The following is a 19,393-nucleotide window of genomic DNA, read 5'->3' as shown; positions in this document are numbered from 1 at the left end:
AAGATACTATCATTTTATTTGGATGAATAAAATTCAGATAATATATATATATATAATATATATATATATATATATATATTATATATATATATATATATATAATATATATATATATATATATATAATATTATAAATTATTCAAATTCGATTTTCATAGTAGGATAGAAACTTGTAACCTAAACTTCCGAAGTCAACGTCAACAAGCATTGTTGACGTTGACATTCAGATTGGCCAAATTTCAAGTGTGCTAAACAGCTGATCAAAAAACTTTTTATTATTTGTGTTTATTATTCAAGAATCAAAACATTTATAATAATATCATCCTATTGTTATTTGGGAGAATAAAAAGTATAAACTCAACCTCTTACATAATTGAACATAATCTTTTAGGTTATTTAGACAAATCAGAATAAAAAATAAAAATACTTGGACAATTTCCTGATATTCAGATTACCTTTTCCTTTGTGTAAATTGTGAAATTCGATGATTTTTTTGAAAGTCGTCAAAACAGCTGTTCTTCAGATGAAATATTTCGACCAAGTGTTCTTTTTATAAACTGCTCTACCTACCTACTTCATGCACGAGAAAGAGTTCACAAAGTCCATTTCTCAAGGATGGGGTGGACCCCTTCAGTTTCCCAGGAAAAAGACTCACGCCAGTTGATAGAGCTGATAAATAACTATACAGGGTATGAATTTGAAATGAATCGGTCAAGTCATTTTTGAGAAAATCGTGAAAAACATGGTTTTTTAGTCATTATCCGCCATTTTTCTCTAGAATATTACGGAGCTCCTGAAATTTTCCCAGAAATGAGACTCATGTCATTTGATAGGGCTTAAAAATAGCTATCCATGGTATAGATTTGAAGAAAATCGTTATAGCCGTTTTCGAAAAAAACGTGAAAAACATGGTTTCTTAGTAATTATCCGCCATTTTTCCCGCCATCTTGAATTGAATTTCTTATAGTCGGATCCTCATGGTAAAAGTTATCTTAAGTTTAAAATTTCAAGTCAATTGTTTAATTAGGAATGGAGTTATAGTGTTCACAGACATACACACATATACACACACAGACCAACACCCAAAAATCATGTTTTTGGACTCGGGGGACCTTGAAACGTATAGAAAACTTAAAATTTGGGTACCTCAATTTTTTTGGAAAGCAATACTTCCCTTACCCATAGTTATATGCCTACGTTATAAAAACATTGCAGAAAGATAGAAGAACAGCGTTGACGATTCTCTGCATCACCACTGCCCTCTCTATAAGACAGCTGATAGCGGTATATCCGATGTGATATTGACTGTTAATTTTTTATCAAAATAACCAATTATATTTTATTCGCCAAACAAAATTCTTTTTTCAATGTATAAATAATATTTTTTATAATTAATATTGAAAATGTTTTGTTGATTGATCATGTTTATACATTGTTGGAGAACAATCTGGCAACGTTACGAAGATGGAAGAGGATTTCGCTATCTGCTTAGTCGAATGAAAGACAAGGATAGCAACACCAATGTTAATCAAACTCTGCCATTATAACGTGGACCTCACTATAAGATAAGTTGGGTGATTTGGTTGGGCAATTTTCATACAAATACATAATATATTATTATAGATACATTTGAATACATTTTGAATACCTGTGAGGGTAGTATAGATCGATTCAAGTTCTCGACTAAGTCCCGACAGCAGGTCTGTATTTCATCCCAGCATTTCTCGTCATCCAAGATAGGGTAATTGGGCAGGTAGTGTAGGTCTTGAGTGCACACCGGATTATTTCTACCCGGTAGATCTGAGAATGTATCCTCTGAAAATACACAAAAATATGATAAATAATACATTATCTGTAATTGACCGAACGTAGTGAGGTCTATGTTTCAACTCGATTTGATTTTGTCTGTCTGCAGTCTATGTAACGCGATTACGGCCAAACGCGTTGATAGAATTCGATGAGATTTGGCAGGAATATTCCTTTTCAACTGCGCTTCGATATATACATAAGTTTTTTTTGGAATTTTGCGTTTCAAGGATAATATGAAAAGAAAAGGAACTCCTCCATACTCTGATATCACTATATATATCATCTACTTTGAAGATAGGATCAATCAGACTATAGAATTATTCATAATCAATCAGCTAACAAGTGGATTATTCATTGCATGCATTACACAGATGTCTGGCCGTGTCTATTTTGATAAGGTAGGGTTTCAATATTTTTTATGATGCGTGTCCATCAGTATCAATATTCTCACATTTGAAAAACAAATTCAATAGGTGATTGAAAATATAATAAAAAATGTAGTTGAGAAGTTGATATTGTGGTAATTATTCATATTGAATGAAAAAGACTAAGAAATTGTCAAAAAAAATACTGATTTATTGATAATTAGAAAGACCGGTTTCGGTTATTACACCATTGTCAATCTCTGATAAACTAAAACTAAATACAAGAGTATAAATTCTGCTGCTCTTGTATTTAGTTTTAGTTTATCAGAGATTGACAATGGTGTAATAACCGAAACCGGTCTTTCTAATTATCAATAATTCAGTGGTTCTTTGACAATTTCTTAGTCTTTTTCATTCAATAATAAAAAATGATTAAATGAACCGAATAATGCCGAAGAAGTTATAATATTCTTGTTTGAAACAAATTAATTTTAAAATGGTTGAGAAATATTTTTATCAGATGGAAAGAATATCACGAAACTGGATAAATAATCATATGGGATACAAATTCAAACGTGAACTGAGTTTATTAACATAAGTGAGTTTTTGATCTTGAAGAAAACAAATAACAGCTTTTAAGAGTAAATTGTGATTCAACTGAATCAACTAGAACAGTTATGTATGTCGGGGATAGGAAATTCACGAATGACGCATCATCACGTCTCAACTACTGGACTTATCAATTTCGCATAAAGATTCTTAATTTACCAAGGAAGGTTATTGGCAGACATCAAATTATTCAAGACTACTAAGTTAACAGTGATCTGCAAGGGTCTAAGTAAAAACTTTACAAACTGAAACTTGTCCTACCGGTACTAGAATCTTGAAGAATTTGGAAAAAGCCTATAACGATCCTTGGTAATTGAAAATCGTTATACTAAATTTCAAGTAAATCAGTTGAGTAGTTCAGACGTGATGATGGTTCATTCGTGAATTTCCAATTCAGAAAATGCATATGTCAATTTCTTCCTTCATCATAGTATAGTATAGAATATAATACTATACCAAAGACCTTAAAGAGATATAGACCCACAATGCCTATGCCTTCCCAATGATAGCTCTTACTTGAAATTGAACGCCGCCATTGAGGTATTTTAGCACGAGACAATGGCCCATATGAATAAAGTTGAGCATTTGCTCATACTTCTAAAATATGGAGCATTTGCTTCATTTTCTATGAATAAACGTGAGCAAAACCTTTTGCTCATGCTCATCAAAAAAAAAGTTTGAGCATTTGCTCAAAAGTAAAAGCTTTTGCTCAAAATTGTATGAATAAACTAAAGTATTTGCTCAACTTTTGAAGCAAATGCTTCAAAAAAGGTGAGTCTAGTCTAGAGCAGCTTATCAGCTTTTGCTCATAGTAAAATGGCTCAACTAATTCGTATGAGGAAGAGGAAACTATACCAGATACTATCACAACCAATAGTGTAGAACTATAAAACTCTTTTTAGATTCAACCATGATATATATCACCATTATTCCTACAAAAGAATAATTACAAATGCTACCTATTATAAAAATAGCCATCACAAAATAGAAAATAGGCATTTAAGAATATGAGAGTGTAGACGATTATAAGAAGGCTATTAATATTATAAGAATATGCTGAATCAGATTATTTTAGAGATGACATTTTTTCACGCTATTATTTCAAAATTCTAAACTCAACTAACCTAAAACTGTATTCATAAAAAATAGAAAACAGAGCAGACGACGCAAACACAAGCGGTGCCCCCTGTTTGCATATTTAGCGCTTCCCTGAGCTATAAATACAAATTAAGGCTACAAAAGCGAATCAGCTGATGAAAAATCTTTAAAATACTTGAGCATTTGCTCCAGAGTTCAGGAGCATAAGGTAAGATTTAAGGTAAAGCTTATTCATATCAAAATGAGCAAATGCTTTTGCTTCTACCTTCTGCTCATGAGCTAAACCTTATACTCAATGCTTTTGCTCATGAGCATTTGCTCTGGTTTTATTCATATGGGCCATTATATCTATATATTTGTAATACTATAGATTACAAAGGCATTGGTATGTAATAATCTTATAGGTTGCCCCCTCAATGGTCGATTTCAATTCCAAGTACGACGCTAGCGCTGCATGTGAGTCTATTCATCTTTAAGGTCTTTGTACTATACTATATCATGAAATGATAATTTCATAATTATTATAAATAATCATAAATATCTATGAACATCCTATAAACATAATACAAACATAATACAGTGAGTAAACATAATACAGTTGAGCCTCTGTAAGACAGGGAGTGGAAAGACGAAGATAAGGAGTAGGAGGAGGAGGAGGAGGAGGAGGAGGATGAGGAGGAGAAAGAGGAGGCTGAGAAGCAGAAGAAAAAGGAGAGAGAAGAGGGGAATGAGAAGAAGAAGTAAGATTAAGAGGTGGAGGACGAGGAGGAGGAAGAATTGGAGGAGGAGGAGGAGGAGAAGAAGAAGGGAAGGATGAAGATGAGGGAGAGGAAGAAGAAGAGTGAGTATGAGGAGGAGGAGAAGGATAATGATGATGATGATGATGATGATGATGATGATGATGATAATACGATATGAGGATATAGGGAAGGTTGAGAAGAAGGTTAAAAATATTCAAATGATTAGAGGGTTGGAAATATTCAGAATAATCTTTAGAATAATCGAATTAGAAGAAGGTTTCAAATATTAAAATAGGCTACTATTAACTCACTGAATTCTATGTATCCAAACCCAGCAACTGATCCCAGAACACCTGCATAATTCTCTTCCAGCAGCCTTCCATGCTCCAGACAAATTGGTGCCACCATATCTGGAACAAAAAACAAATGTTATCTATATATATAAAAGCGAAATGGCACTCACTCACTGACTGACTGACTCACTCACTCACTCACTGACTGACTCACTCACTCACTCAGTCACTCACTCACTCTCTCGCAGAACTAAAAATCTACCGGACCAAAAACGTTCAAATTTGGTAGGTATGTTCAGTTTGCCCTTTAGAGGCGCACTAAGAAATCTTTTGGCAATATTGTAACTCTAAGGATTGTTTTTAAGGGTTTAAAGTTTGTCTTTTAGCATGTATATTCTTCATCTCCCAATCTCTCAATTATAATTGAAATGTCCATATCATATGTTACTATAGAACTATAATCTAGATAGAGTACCTCTTCGAAACAGTTGTTAACTGGTAACTAAATTAATAATTTTGTCAGGTTGGCATTAAGTTGAGTTGACTCTGTTAGGTTGGCACCAAGTTGAAGATTGAAATGCATTTATCGCGGAAAAATTGATTGGGCACTGCTACTTCAATCAGAGCTATTCCTGGGAATATTATATCACAAGCCGTCAGGTTCGCTTCGTTCGCCATATCCGTTTAGCCAGACGTTTATTCTGGACCCCCGACTGGATCGTCCTAACATATGATAAAAATGGTCAAATGAAAAATACAGGCGAGCGAAGCGAGCCTGCTGATCTCATTCTTGGACGATCCAGTCGGGGGTCCAGGGGGCGGAGCCCCCTGGCTAGACGGATATGGCGAGCGAAGCGAGCCTGACGGCTAGTAAATAATATAATAAAGTAAATAAATGCCTTAAGGTGCGTATAGATTTACGCGTTCATGTTCGCGGCGCGTAAATCTGTACGCACCTATATACACCTACGGTAAAGAAAAATTATGTTTGACACATCATCATGTCTGAACTACTGGACTGATTAAATTGAAATTTTGCATATAGATCCTTAATTGACCGAGGATGGTTATAGGCCTATTTTCAATTCTTCAAAATTTTATTATGTCTAGTTTTCAGTTTGTCAAGTTTCAAAATAGATCCTTACGGAGCACGGGTTACCTGCTAGTCTATAATATAATAAAGGAAAGAACTGGCTTATACAAGTACGGGATAGGAAATTCACGAATGACGCATCATCACGTCTCAACTACTCACTGATTGAAACTTGACTCCTACAGTGGGGTCCACTTTAAAATGGTAGTGTTTGATTAGCAATGGTATTGCTACCCTTGTCTAACATTCAACAAAGCGGATAGCGCTATCTCTTTCTCGCATTGCTTTGTTGCCAGACCGTCTTTTAACAATGTAGAATTGATAATAAATTAACAACATATTTCATCTAAGCTATGAAAATTCATTATTAAATTATTGAAAAATGTAATTTTTGCCTGATTAAATATAATTGATATATAATTGATTAAAATATATTTTTCCTACAGATACCCTGAAAAGTGACCATTTGTGCACTGATTGCAGGCTGCAAAGAATCACTTTTCCGCACTAGTGCGCAAAGTGAGTACTTTGCGTACTCCAGATTTGCAGCATGACAACGCAAAATAGTTAGTAGGTTATATGGAGCACCAGTGCAGCAAAATCAAAATGAAGTTGGTAACAGTGACTGCTGTGGCTGCTATAGTGAGCAGAGGTGCAACCAAGCACAACGCGCTAATTATTAAGTAGATATTATAATGGAGGACAACGACAGCACAGTGCCACCACAGCACACACCACACAGCTGCCCCCGCCATTCAAACACTACTACATTATTCAGGCAATTTTACCCATAATTACACACTTTTCATATTCAATGGTAACTGTAGGAAAAATTTAATGTGAAATACGTGCGCAAAGTTCCTCTGCTGCACTCAAGAAACCATTCCGTAAACGTTTCTTTCGATGCAGCAAACTGTCACTTTGCGCACTAGTTGCACAAATAACTATTAAAAGAGGATGAACAGTTAATATTACATCAATAAACCTGAATCAGATACCGTCTATAGAAGGCATTGACAAGACAGAGGATCGGCAACGTTGTTCTTCTATCTTTCTTCACTGTCATTATAACGTGGACTTCACTATAGGATTATCTTCTTCCACACCTCTATATATTTTCGACTTCATTTTCTTCTTCCCTCTTCTCCTTTTTCATTTTTAATCCCCCTCTTGATCTGTTTCTTCTCGTTTTTATCTATTTATTTCCTTCTTCTATTGAACATTATTCTTCTTTCTTCCACATCTTCTTCTTTTTCTTCAACATTCTTGATTCTCCAACTCTACCTTCTTCAGGTATTTACTCCAACCTCCACCAGACCTATTCCCTTGGTGTCTCTTTTCTCTTTCTCCTTCTCCACATCTTTTACTCCTTCTTCATCACAACCTCTTCTTCAACTACTTCTCCTCCTTTTCCACATTCTTCTTCTCCTTCCCCATCTCCTCTTTCTTGAAAAAAATAATTTATTGCTTGATGGAATACAATTGATTATTTCCAACGAGAATGAACAATTGATATTACATCAATAAACCTGAATCAGCCACCGTCTATAGAAGGCATTGACAAGACAGAGGATCGGCAACGTTTTTCTCCTATCTTTGTCCACTGCCATTATAACGTGGACCTCACTATAGTCGTTCTATTTAATAACAAAAAAGTGATTATATGATGAAAAATGTAGATGGAAAAAATTGTTGTGTACATCACGAGTGAAAAATGCTTTTTCTCCCTCAGGGAAATTGTTGCCCTCAGCTTTGCCTTGGGCTTCAAACTTTTAGCCTCAGGGAGAAAAAACGGTACTTTTCACTCTAGATAAACAAATAACTATTTCTTATTTTTCTGTGAATGTTTGTGTGAATAACTATTTGTTATTTTTCTGTATGGAAAACAGCATCAAAGATATCAATCCAAGTGTCGTTTGCACAAAAGCCGGTTAAATTTTAACCGTGGTTAATTCAACGAGAACCAATCAGAGAAGCCGTCTTTTCAAAAAGGCCTTCTCTGATTGGTTCTCGTGGAATTAATCACGCTTACAATTCAACCGGCTTTTGTGCAACCGGGCCCTAATGTGTAAAATTCAATTTGAGAGTGCCCCAATGTGCAAAATTTGATTAAAGAGAGTGATATTTACCGTTAAATATGATTCGACCCTTGACTCTAATGAGAGCAATATCATTTATGAAATCGGTAGTGATGTCATATCCAGGATGTAGAATTACCTCTTCGTGCTTGTGAATAACTCTGCCTACATCTCCAGGCCTTGTACAGTCTGGCACTATAAAATCAGCACTGAAAAAACAAATCACTTCACTACAATAGTATATTTCGCACCTAGGGTCGAAAATGAGACTTTTCCGGCTCGAAATCGGTTTTTAAGTCCAAGACCGTAGGCCGAGGACTAGAAATGATTGAGAGCCGGAAAAACATTTTTTGCCCGTAGTGCGAACGCTATTTTTCGCCACACAGAAAAATATACAATATATATATGAGAATAATTTATTGTTCATTAAGCACTTCCGAAAGCAAAAGTCAAAAGCAAAAGGAAGGTCATAGCTCTATAGTGAGGTCCACGTTATAATGACAGTTGATAACGATAGAAAAATAGCGATGCCGATTCTCTGAATTGATTAATTATATTTCTACACTGTCAAAAACATAATTGGCATCGTTGTGGACCTAGAAATGGATAGTACCACCGGCTTTGTCGAATGATAGACAAGGATATCAAAACCAAAGTTGATCAAATACTGTCATTATAACGTGGACCTCACTATAGCAAATCTGAGGTAATCTGACTAACAGGAAATTGTCTAAGTATTTTTATTTTTTATTCTGATTTGTCTAAATAACCTAAAAGATTATGTTCAATTATGTGGGAGGTTGAGTTTATACTTTTTTATTCTTCCATATGACAATAAGATGATATTATTATAAATTTTTTAATTATTGTATAATAAACACAAATAATGGAAAGTTTTTTTATCAGCTGTTTTAGCACACTTGAAATTTGACCAATCTGAATGTCAACGTCAACAATGCTTGTTGTCATCGACTTGGGAAGTTTAGGTTGGAAATTCTATCCTACTCCGAAAATCATATTTGAATAGTTTATAATATATATCTTATCTGCATTTCATTCATCCAAATAAAATGATAGTATATTATTGCAAAAAACTTTATTCAATTCTAGAAGCATAAACTGATTCCGTTTCATAAATTATTTGTAAAAACGTTCAGCACCATGGATATTGCCCAAGTAGTTCCAAAATTATTCACCATGTTTCGTGATAAACGATGTACTATGAGGTTTGAGGTTAGATTCTATTATACTCTGAAAATTGAATTTGAATAGTTTATAATATCTTATTTGTATTTCATTCATCCAAAAAAAATGATAGTATCCTATTGCAAAATACTTTATTCAATTCTAGAAGCATAAACTGATTTCGTTTCATAAACTATTTTGTAAACACGTTCACATCAAATCAGAATCAGCTGACTTCAAGGTTATTTTACAGCCCTAGGGCCGTAAAAATGTTACCGGCCTGGTCAGAAAACAATCATTTTCGGCCTCCATATGACGCACGTAAACCAGCTCATTACATACAAGTGGGGCGAAAATGTGTTTTATTTTATTTTTTGTTTATTCATTTATAGTTTTTACAAAGAAGCACTGATTGGGAGAGAAAAATCAAGGATACTCCTTCTACCATTTCTCTCCCAAATTTAGATAACATTTTAAATGTCCTAAATAGTTTTCCTCCACCTATTGTCTAGATTGCTTACTTTACTCCCTGGAACATAATACCATAGAGAAACAATAGCGTAAGTAGATATCCCATGGTATAGGGAGTTTATGTCGTAACTTTTACTGTTATCTCAAGCCGATTACTGTCGATTATTGTCGATTTCCACTGTTTTGTTGGGATGAGAGTGTATGAATGGCACAATATGAGAGACTACCAGTGTCACACAGCTTCAAGGGAAAGAACTACGTGGACTATCGGCTTGAGATAACAGTAAAAGTTGCGACATTAACTCCCTATACCATGGGATATCTACTTACGCTATTGTTTCTCTATGATAATACTATAGTGTCACTTTTTTGCTCTAGGGACGAAAAAACAGAAAAGCTCCCTAGAGCGTAAAATAAACTCCATTTAAATAACATGGGAAGCATCTCTATTTTTAAAACTTACATTTGAAATAGGGTGGAAGGTCTAAGCTCAGATGAGGAAACATAATAGAGGTGTCTGTCATTGAGTAAACTGAATTCAATACCTCAACCAGAAATTTGAACTCATGAAATATATGTTCATATGATATTACATACTTGATATTAGTAGACGATAAAAATTTATACAATTTTTAAAATATCTTATTCTATTCAAAATACCAGCCAACAAATATTTTTGATCTGCAATTCAAATCTGAACCGCGTGATCTGGAGTCAGCCATTTTTGGTAGACACCCAGCTGATATAATTGTGACAACTTTTGCTAGATAGCGCAATCGGCAGTGCCAATCAGACGGCCGCTGTTTAGGTTTTAGATTTTAGGTTATGTTGTTAGGAAACATTGTCACCAATACGTAAGTTATTAAAATGATTTTATTTGCATTTCATTCATCCAAATAAAATGATAGTATATTATTGCAAAAAACTTTATTCAATTCTAGAAGCATAAACTGATTCCGTTTCATAAATTATTTGTAAAAACGTTCAGCACCATGGATATTGCCCAAGTAGTTCCAAAATTATTCACCATGTTTCGTGATAAACGGTGTACTATGAGGTTTGAGGTTAGATTCTATTATACTCTGAAAATTGAATTTGAATAGTTTATAATATCTTATTTGTATTTCATTCATCCAAATAAAATGATAGTATCCTATTGCAAAATACTTTATTCAATTCTAGAAGCATAAACTGATTTCATTTCATAAACTTATTAAATAAAATGATAGTATCTTATTGCAAAATACTTTATTCAATTCTAGAAGCATAAACTGATTTCGTTTCATAAACTATTTTGTAAACACGTTCACATCAAATCAGAATCAGCTGACTTCAAGGTTATTTTACAGCCCTAGGGCCGTAAAAATGTTACCGGCCTGGTCAGAAAACAATCATTTTCGGCCTCCATATGACGCACGTAAACCAGCTCATTACATCCAAGTGGGACGAAAATGTGTTTTATTTTATTTTTTGTTTATTCATTTATAGTTTTTACAAAGAAGCACTGATTGGGAGAGAAAAATCAAGGATACTCCTTCTACCATTTCTCTCCCAAATTTAGATAACATTTTCAATGTCCGAAATAGTTTTCCTCCACCTATTGTCTAGATTGCTTACTTTACTCCCTGGACCATGATACCATAGAGAAACAATAGCGTAAGTAGATATCCCATGGTATAGGGAGTTTATGTCGTAACTTTTACTGTTATCTCAAGCCGATTACTGTCGATTATTGTCGATTTCCACCGTTTTGTTGGGGTGAGAGTGTATGAGCGGCACAATATGAGAGACTACCAGTGTCACACAGCTTCAAGGGAAAGAACTACGTGGACTATCGGCTTGAGATAACAGTAAAAGTTGCGACTTTAACTCCCTATACCATGGGATATCTACTTACGCTATTGTTTCTCTATGATAATACTATAGTGTCACATTTTTGCTCTAGGGACGAAAAAACAGAAAAACTCCTTAGAGCGTGAAATTAACTCTATTTACATAACATGGGAAGCATCTCTATTTTTAAAACTTACATTTGAAATAGGTTAGAAGGTCTAAGCTTAGATGAGGAAACATAATAGAGGTGTCTGTCATTGAGTAAACTGAATTCAATACCTCAACCAGAAATTTGATCAACTCATGAAATATATGTTCGTATGATATTACATACTTAATATTGGTAGATGATAAAAATTTATACATATTTTTTAAATATTTATTCTATATAAAATACCAGCCAACAAATATTTTTCATCTGCGATTCAAAACTGAAATGCGCAAACTGGAGTCAGCCATTGTTGATAGTCGGCCAACTGATAATTGTTACAACTTTTGCCGATAGATAGCGCAGTGCCAACCAGACGACTGGTTTTTTGTTTTCAGTTTCAGGTTATGTTGTAAAAGAAAACATTGTCACCAATAACGTGAGTTATTTAAATTATTTGATTTTCAGTTTCTATGAAAAATGTAGGTGGAGGAAAAATGTTGTGTACATCAAGAGTGGAAAATGATTTTTCTCCCTCAGGGAAATTGTTGCCCTCGGCTTCCCCTCGGGCTTCAAACTTTTCCCCTCAGGGAGAAAAAGAAGTACTTTTCACTCTAGATATACAAATAACTATTTTGTTATTAAATGGAACGACTTATTTGATAGAACAGCTGCTATTATTGTTCAAAGACTCTCGCTTCAGAAACAACATGAGTGTGTGTGTGTGTGTGTGTGTGTGTGTGTGTGTGTGTTGTTGTGTGTGTGTGTTTATGTGTGTGTGTGTATGCTCAACACACTTGTCCTGTCGTTAGTGGCCACCCTTAGAACTTAGAACTCACTACGCTCGGTGAAAAAGTAACTCACTCAAGCAGTGTTGTGCGCTCGTCAAACCAAAAGCAGTGAGCTGCTGTCAGAATGTATTTGGAGTTCAGAATCGTTCCTCCACATTTCGATTGGTAATAAGATTCTTGATTGGTTTCATCAATCTCTGAAAAAAGGGTTGAATTTTATTATTTAACCAAGTATTTAATGATAATTAACATTATTTAACAAATAATAAAAAGCGGTTGATAATTTATACAACAGTTTTATAATGATAGTCTAAAGGTGCGTACAGATATACGCACCGCGAACATGAGTTATTCACTTTCAATCAGCTGACTATATCTAAATTTTTACAGAAATGGTAAGATACAGATATAAAAAACTTGGCATCAGCTGATCAAAAGTGAATTGCTCATGTTCGCGGCGCGTAAATCTGTACACACCTTTGAAAGCACGAGTTAGATAGATAAATCTATATATATATATATAAAAGCGAAATGGCACTCACTCACTGACTGACTGACTCACTGACTCACCCACTCACTCGCAGAACTAAAAATCTACCAGACCAAAAACGTTCAAATTTGGTAGGTATGTTCAGTTGGCCCTTTAGAAGCGCACTAAGAACACATTTGGAAAAATTTCCAAAGATACGCCCAAAATCTGCATTTTTCCAGCGCTTTCTCAGCTTTATCGAGAACAAATGAACATAAAATGTTCAAATTTAGTACAGAAGCTCAGCTGGGGTGTAATAATGTTGTGTTAGAAGAAATTTGAAATAACGCCAAAGATACGCCCAAAATTAGCGGTTTTTTGAGTTTTCTCAGTTTTCTTATCAAGTAGTAATAGACAGAAAATATGTTCAAATTTGGTACAGAGGTTTAGCTAGGGTCTAAAATTGTGTGATGAGGTGACTTTAATATTTCATCAAAGATACACCCAAAATCAGCGTTTTTCTCAGCTTTTCTGCATTTTCTCAGAACTTTGACTTTCTGATGGAATGAAGCATGTTCGAATGAAAAATGCAGGTGAGCAAAGCAAGCCCGCTGATCTCATTTTAGAAAGATCCAGTCGGGGGTCCAGGGGCGGGAGCCCCCTGGCTAAACGGATATAGCAAGCGAAACGAGCCTGACGGGTAGTATTATAGATAACTCACCTTTGGTTTGTTTCTCTATAAGAACCATCCATGGGAATTGGCCCAGACTGGCCTTCGCACCATGATGAATCTGTCGCTCTATTGGATTTGATATTCCACACTTTTCATCATTTATCAAATTGAAGTTTCTGTGCTGGTCTATTCCTATAAAAATTTGTAAAAAAAACATCCATTCATTGATTAAACACGCATGTTGAGGCCATTTGAAATTGTATTCATTCGCTCATTGACTGCCATTAAGATGGCAGGAGAGTTTCTATAATTTCATAATAACTATTACTCATCAATTTATCACTTAGGCATCGGCCGGTTTGAGAGTCAGTGTGAAATCAGCTCTCGTATTGCTAGCACTCCCTGTCGAGGCTTTAAGATTCAGGAAATTCGTCCTGAATCTGCCCAAACATTTGTGTTATTCAATATCATGGGAAACAGAACTCAGATAGAAATAGAAACTTGATCATTTTTGGCCTGAAAGATAGAGGCAATTACTGGAAACTACGAGAAGAAATAATAGGAATATTTTCATACATTGGCGTCGATATTAGAAATCAGGATATCGATAACTTGAGAAAATTGAATCCTACTGAAAAGGATGGACCAATTAGAGCACAGTTGACTTCAACGTTTACTAGGAACGACGTTTTGAGGAAGAAATACAAGTTGTCAAGAGAAGAAAGGTTTAACCACATCAAAATAAGGGAAGACCTTGACATGGAAACGCGCATCATCAGAAAGGAATTATTCCCATTTCTTATGGAATACAAGAAACGAGGTAAACAGGTCCTAATGAAAAAAGATAAATTAATGATTGACGGTGAGCTCTACAACCTGGATAGCTTAAAAGAAGCATATAATAAGGAAAAAGAAAAAAAAAGGCCAAGGAGTGAGGGAAGCTCTCCCACAACAGGAGGCGACGGTGACGCAAGCACCCAAAACACAAATACGGAACGACTCGTGAAGAAAAAGAACTTGAATACAATGGAAACATATATAAAGAGAATTGGAAGAGAGCAGGGTGGTGAGAAGAGCCTTCACAACCACAGTAGCAACCACGGCGTGGAGTTAGAATAGCAAGAACGGAAAATGAAAGGAAACCAACTGATAAAGACTTCGGAAAGGATGGAAGATCGGCGAAGAGAAAAAATCAAGATAATATCATTATACTCACATAATATAATTGTAGATCTCTTAGGGAGAACTGGAGAGTGGAACAGCTGGTGGAAGAGGTCAAAAATGTAGAATGGGATATAATAGGACTTGCGGAAGTAAGGAGAGACGGAGAACAATGTTTGAGCCTGGATGATGATAATATTGTTCTGTACGTGAATGGCAATGGTCCAACAGGAGGAACAGGTTTTCTAATAAACAATGCGACAAAAAAGAAAATCATAAGCTTCAAGCAACATACTCACAGAATATCGACAATAATTTGGAAACTCAAAGAAGGAATGGGTAGAATTAAAATAATACAAGTCTATGCACCAACATCAAATTCAACTGATGAGGAAATTGAAGAACTATATGAAGAACTGAATGATGCCTTAGGAAAGGATATATGTAGGTACAATATAATAATGGGAGATATGAATGCAAAAATTGGCAAGAACAACGGTGAAAAATGTGTTGGAAACTACGGATTTGGTGAAAGAAATGAAAGAGGAGATAGGCTTGTTGAATTTGTTGAAGGGAAAAATATGTATTTGATGAACTCCTTCTTCCAGAAAAATGAAACAAGAAAGTGGACTTGGATGAGTCCGGATGGAGAAACAAAAAATGAGATTGACTTCTTCATAACAGTCAAAAAACTCATTGTACAAGATGTGGACGTAGAGAATGATGTTAACATAGGAAGTGACCATAGACCAATTAAGATGATTATAAAAATAGAAGAGAGAAGAAGATTCAACAAAAAAGTCCGCACGAGACTGAGTTCAGAAGCACTAAAAATGAAATCATTTGAAGAGAAATTGGAAGAAAATCTAGCTCATGGAATGAATACTGAATGCTCCGATATGGAAGACATATCAAGTAAACTATCTGCTATTATTAAAAGTACAAGTGATACCTTGAACGACAGAGAAGGAAACAGAAGACGTTCAACTCCAAGAGAGATAATCAGACTTTTGGCAAAAAGGAGAAGACTGAAAACGTCTGATAGGGATAGAATTGAATTCACTGAAATTTCTAAATTAATAAGGCGAAAATGGAAAGAATGGACAGCGCTCAAGAAAACTGAAGAATTAGAAGACACAATTAAATCAAGAGGAAGTATTAAACAAACATTGAGAAGACAACAGCTAGGCACCAATATAATGATCTCGATGAAAAATGAGACTGGCGAGGAAGAGAGAGAAGTGAAAGGTATTCTCAGGACAATCTGTAACTTCTATGAAAAATTATATAGTATACAGGGGCCTGAAACAGACACATCAGCAGAGTGCAGTGGAAGGAGAGAGGAACAGCTGGATGCAGGTCAAGTAGAAAATAGCCTTCCAATCCTGGAAAGTGAAGTGGAGAGAGTAATAAGCAAATTAAAAGAAGGAAAAGCGGGAGGACCGGACAGAGTTACAAATGAAGAAATAAAAGCGGGAGGAAGAGCTGTAACCAGTATACTAGTCAAGTTGTTTAATATATGTCTAAAAAATAGAAAAGTTCCTGATTTATGGTTGAAGGCTAACCTAATACTACTGTATAAAAAGGGAGACAGAAAAGAAGTAAAGAACTATCGCCCAATAAGTCTCCTCTGAACAATTTACAAAGTCTTCATTGCAATAATAACATACAGAATAGGAAGAAATTTAGATGCCGCAACACAGAACGATCGGACCGGATTCAAGAAAAATTTCTCTACACTAGACAATATCTTAGTACTGCTGGAATTGATACGAAAGGCGAGGGAATACAATTTCCAAATGGTCCTACTATTCATCGACTTTGAAAAAGCATTCGATAGTGTAACAACCAACGCTATTATGAATACGTTAGCTGGACTTGGTGTTGAAGATGAATATTTACAAATTTTTAAATATATATATGAGAATATGAAATTAGAATGTTCAGTAAGAGGAGAGATTAAAGAGATACGTGTGAAAAGAGGATTAAGACAAGGTGATGTTCCATCTGCAAAAATATTTAATGCCGTTTTAGAAACAACCTTCAAAAATTTAGACTGGCAAGATAGAGGCATAGATATCAATGGGGAGAGGTTGAACTGCTTGAAATTTGCCGATGATATTGTTCTTATAGGAAGAAGTGCAAGTGAAGTTAAGGATATGTTAAATGAGATGATGGAAGATACAAAACAAATAGGCCTTAAAGTAAATTTTGAAAAATCAAAGGTTATGAGTTTCAATTGTCAAGCAGATGAAGTAATTGATTTGAACCAAGGAGGAATTATCGAAAATGTCAACAGCTTCATATATTTAGGGCAAAGAATTGGAAAAGACGGTCAATGGGGAGAAATCACAAGAAGAATTGCGTTGGGATGGTCAATGTTTAAAAGATTTAATCACCTTTTCCGCTCCACGGTTATTATGGAAAATAAGCGAAAATTACTTCAGATGTGTATAATCCCAGTTATGTTGTATGGCTGTGAAACATGGACTCTCACAGGAAAAATTATCAGGAAAATGAGAACTAGTATGAGAGCAATGCTAAGGATCATGTTGGGAGTTACTAAAAGAGATATAAAGACGAAAATATGGATATCCAAAGAGACAATGGTTGAGGACATAGGACGGTTGATAGTAGAAAGAAAATGGAACTGGGCAGGACATATAGCGAGAACAAAAGACAACAGATGGACAAAGAAGATAATAGACTGGTATCGTCACTGAACACTGAAGAGAAGCAGAGGACGACCAACCAACAGATGGGACGAGGAATTTAGGAGAGTCTGCGGTGGAGCAACATGGCAGAGGGTGGCACAGGAGAGGACGGAATGGGAGAGGATGAAGAAGGTGTACGGCGGTGTTTGGCTATACAAAGACTAAAATTTCAAAAGTGAATGTTATTTATCATGTTCATATTTCATTTGGTGCCAACCAAAGAAGTAACCTCAGCGGAAGCTGATTTGCAACCATGAAAATTTTATTTTATTTTTACTATGTACCAATAGGTAAATACTGTAAAAGTTGCAATAAAAGGTTTATTTATTTATTTATTTATTTATTTAATATCATGGGAAATTCGGCCTATACATTAATTCGTGTACATAAATTACATTTTCCCACAGTTACCTTGAAAAGTGGCCATTGCTGCACTGATTACAGAACGCAAAGAATCACTTTTCTGCTCTAGTGTGGGAAAAATTTTTTCTGCACTCCAGATTTGCAACATGGCAACACAAAATAGTTGGTGGGTTATATGGAGCACCAGTGCAGCAAAATCAAAATGAAGTTAATGACAGTGACTGTGGTATAGTGTTGTGGTGCACAGTGGTTATAATAATAACGATGGACAACGAGGACAGCAACAGCCACCACTTTCAACACACAGCCGCCCCTTCATTCAAAAACTACTACATTATTCAATTTTATTTATTAATAATAAAATTACACAGAAAAACATTTGATGGATTTCAGGCAATTTTACCCATAATTACTCACTTTTCATATTCAATGGTAACTGTAGGAAAAATTTAATGTGAAATACATGCACAAAGTTTGTTTGCTGCACTCAAGAAACCATTCCGCCCTTGCCTACGGCTCGGGCGTAAACGTTTCTTTCAGTGCAGCAAACAGTCACTTTGCGCACTAGTTGCACAAATAACTATTTCGTTTTACATGGAAAGTTACTCACGTTTCGTATTATTGAAAAGTGAATGCCAGAACTCAAATTTTAGTTTTGTTTTTATCACTAGTCAAGTCATAGTGCTATATATCCAGACAGTGAACTTCATCTTAGAACTGAGAAACAGTAAGGAACCAACTTTAACAATCGCATTTCGGATAAATCGGTTAGCATAGTTTCACCTATCTTTTCCTCTCATCTATCCTATCCAACTGTCCAACTTTTACCTCAAATATAAGTAGGCAAGCAATTGATTCGCGACATGTTGGATTTGGGATCTGGTGAGTACCTTTTCTGATTTTCTATGTGTTCTATGTATGTGGTTTTTTCTGAATGGATATATTATTATACAGTCCACTTCAGAGCATTTGAAACTTGTAGTTTGAAATATTTAAATTTAAAGAACCAGTATTTACGTACCAACGCAAGTTTATCATTACTTAGCATAGAATAATTCAAGAAGATTAACCCATTAAGAATAGCTATACACTGCTCTGCCATAGAGAAAATATAGCAGAAGAAGATATGCCATGATTTGTAGAATTCATTCAAAGTTTGGAAGTTTTCTATCAAATTGAAGTGTTGTGTATCAAGTTGAGATGATACTGTATCATATTGTGTTGACACTGTATCGTGTTTGATGATACTGTATCATTTATGAGGTTAGCATAAGAAGATATCTCATGGTATAGGACGTTCATTTATCAATTTTCAATGTTAACTCAAGCCGATAGTCCAAAGTAGTTCTTTTTGGTGAAGCTATGTGACGCTGGTAGTCTCTCATACTTTGCCGTTCTTACACTCTCACCCCAACAAAACAGTAATAACAGACAGTAGTCGACAGTAATTGGCTTGGGTTAACAAAAAATTGGCTTGAAATTTACAGCATAAACTACCTGT

The 19,393-nt window shown here is 35.0% G+C and overlaps 1 protein-coding gene across 5 annotated transcripts in view; it reads right to left on the bottom strand.

The window, feature by feature from the left end:
• The window catches only part of LOC111049257 (CLIP domain-containing serine protease 2-like), a 37,616-nt gene that overhangs the window by 14,531 nt on the left and 3,692 nt on the right, over positions 1-19,393 (bottom strand). For all 5 annotated transcript variants that reach the window (XM_039434935.1, XM_039434932.1, XM_039434933.1 and 2 more), the window contains exons 3-7: positions 13,703-13,846; positions 12,586-12,709; positions 8,136-8,293; positions 4,932-5,030; positions 1,648-1,814 (exon numbers count right to left, since the gene is read on the bottom strand). In XM_039434935.1, coding sequence (XP_039290869.1) covers positions 1,648-1,814; positions 4,932-5,030; positions 8,136-8,293; positions 12,586-12,709; positions 13,703-13,846 — 692 coding nt within the window. The remainder of the gene's footprint in view (positions 1-1,647; positions 1,815-4,931; positions 5,031-8,135; positions 8,294-12,585; positions 12,710-13,702; positions 13,847-19,393) is intronic.

The sequence above is a fragment of the Nilaparvata lugens genome, chromosome 8 (genome assembly GCF_014356525.2).
Source record: "Nilaparvata lugens isolate BPH chromosome 8, ASM1435652v1, whole genome shotgun sequence".
NCBI classification, from domain to species: domain Eukaryota; kingdom Metazoa; phylum Arthropoda; class Insecta; order Hemiptera; family Delphacidae; genus Nilaparvata; species Nilaparvata lugens.
The sequence above is the reverse complement of the archived record's forward strand: the minus strand, read 5'-3'. Positions and strand labels throughout refer to the sequence as shown.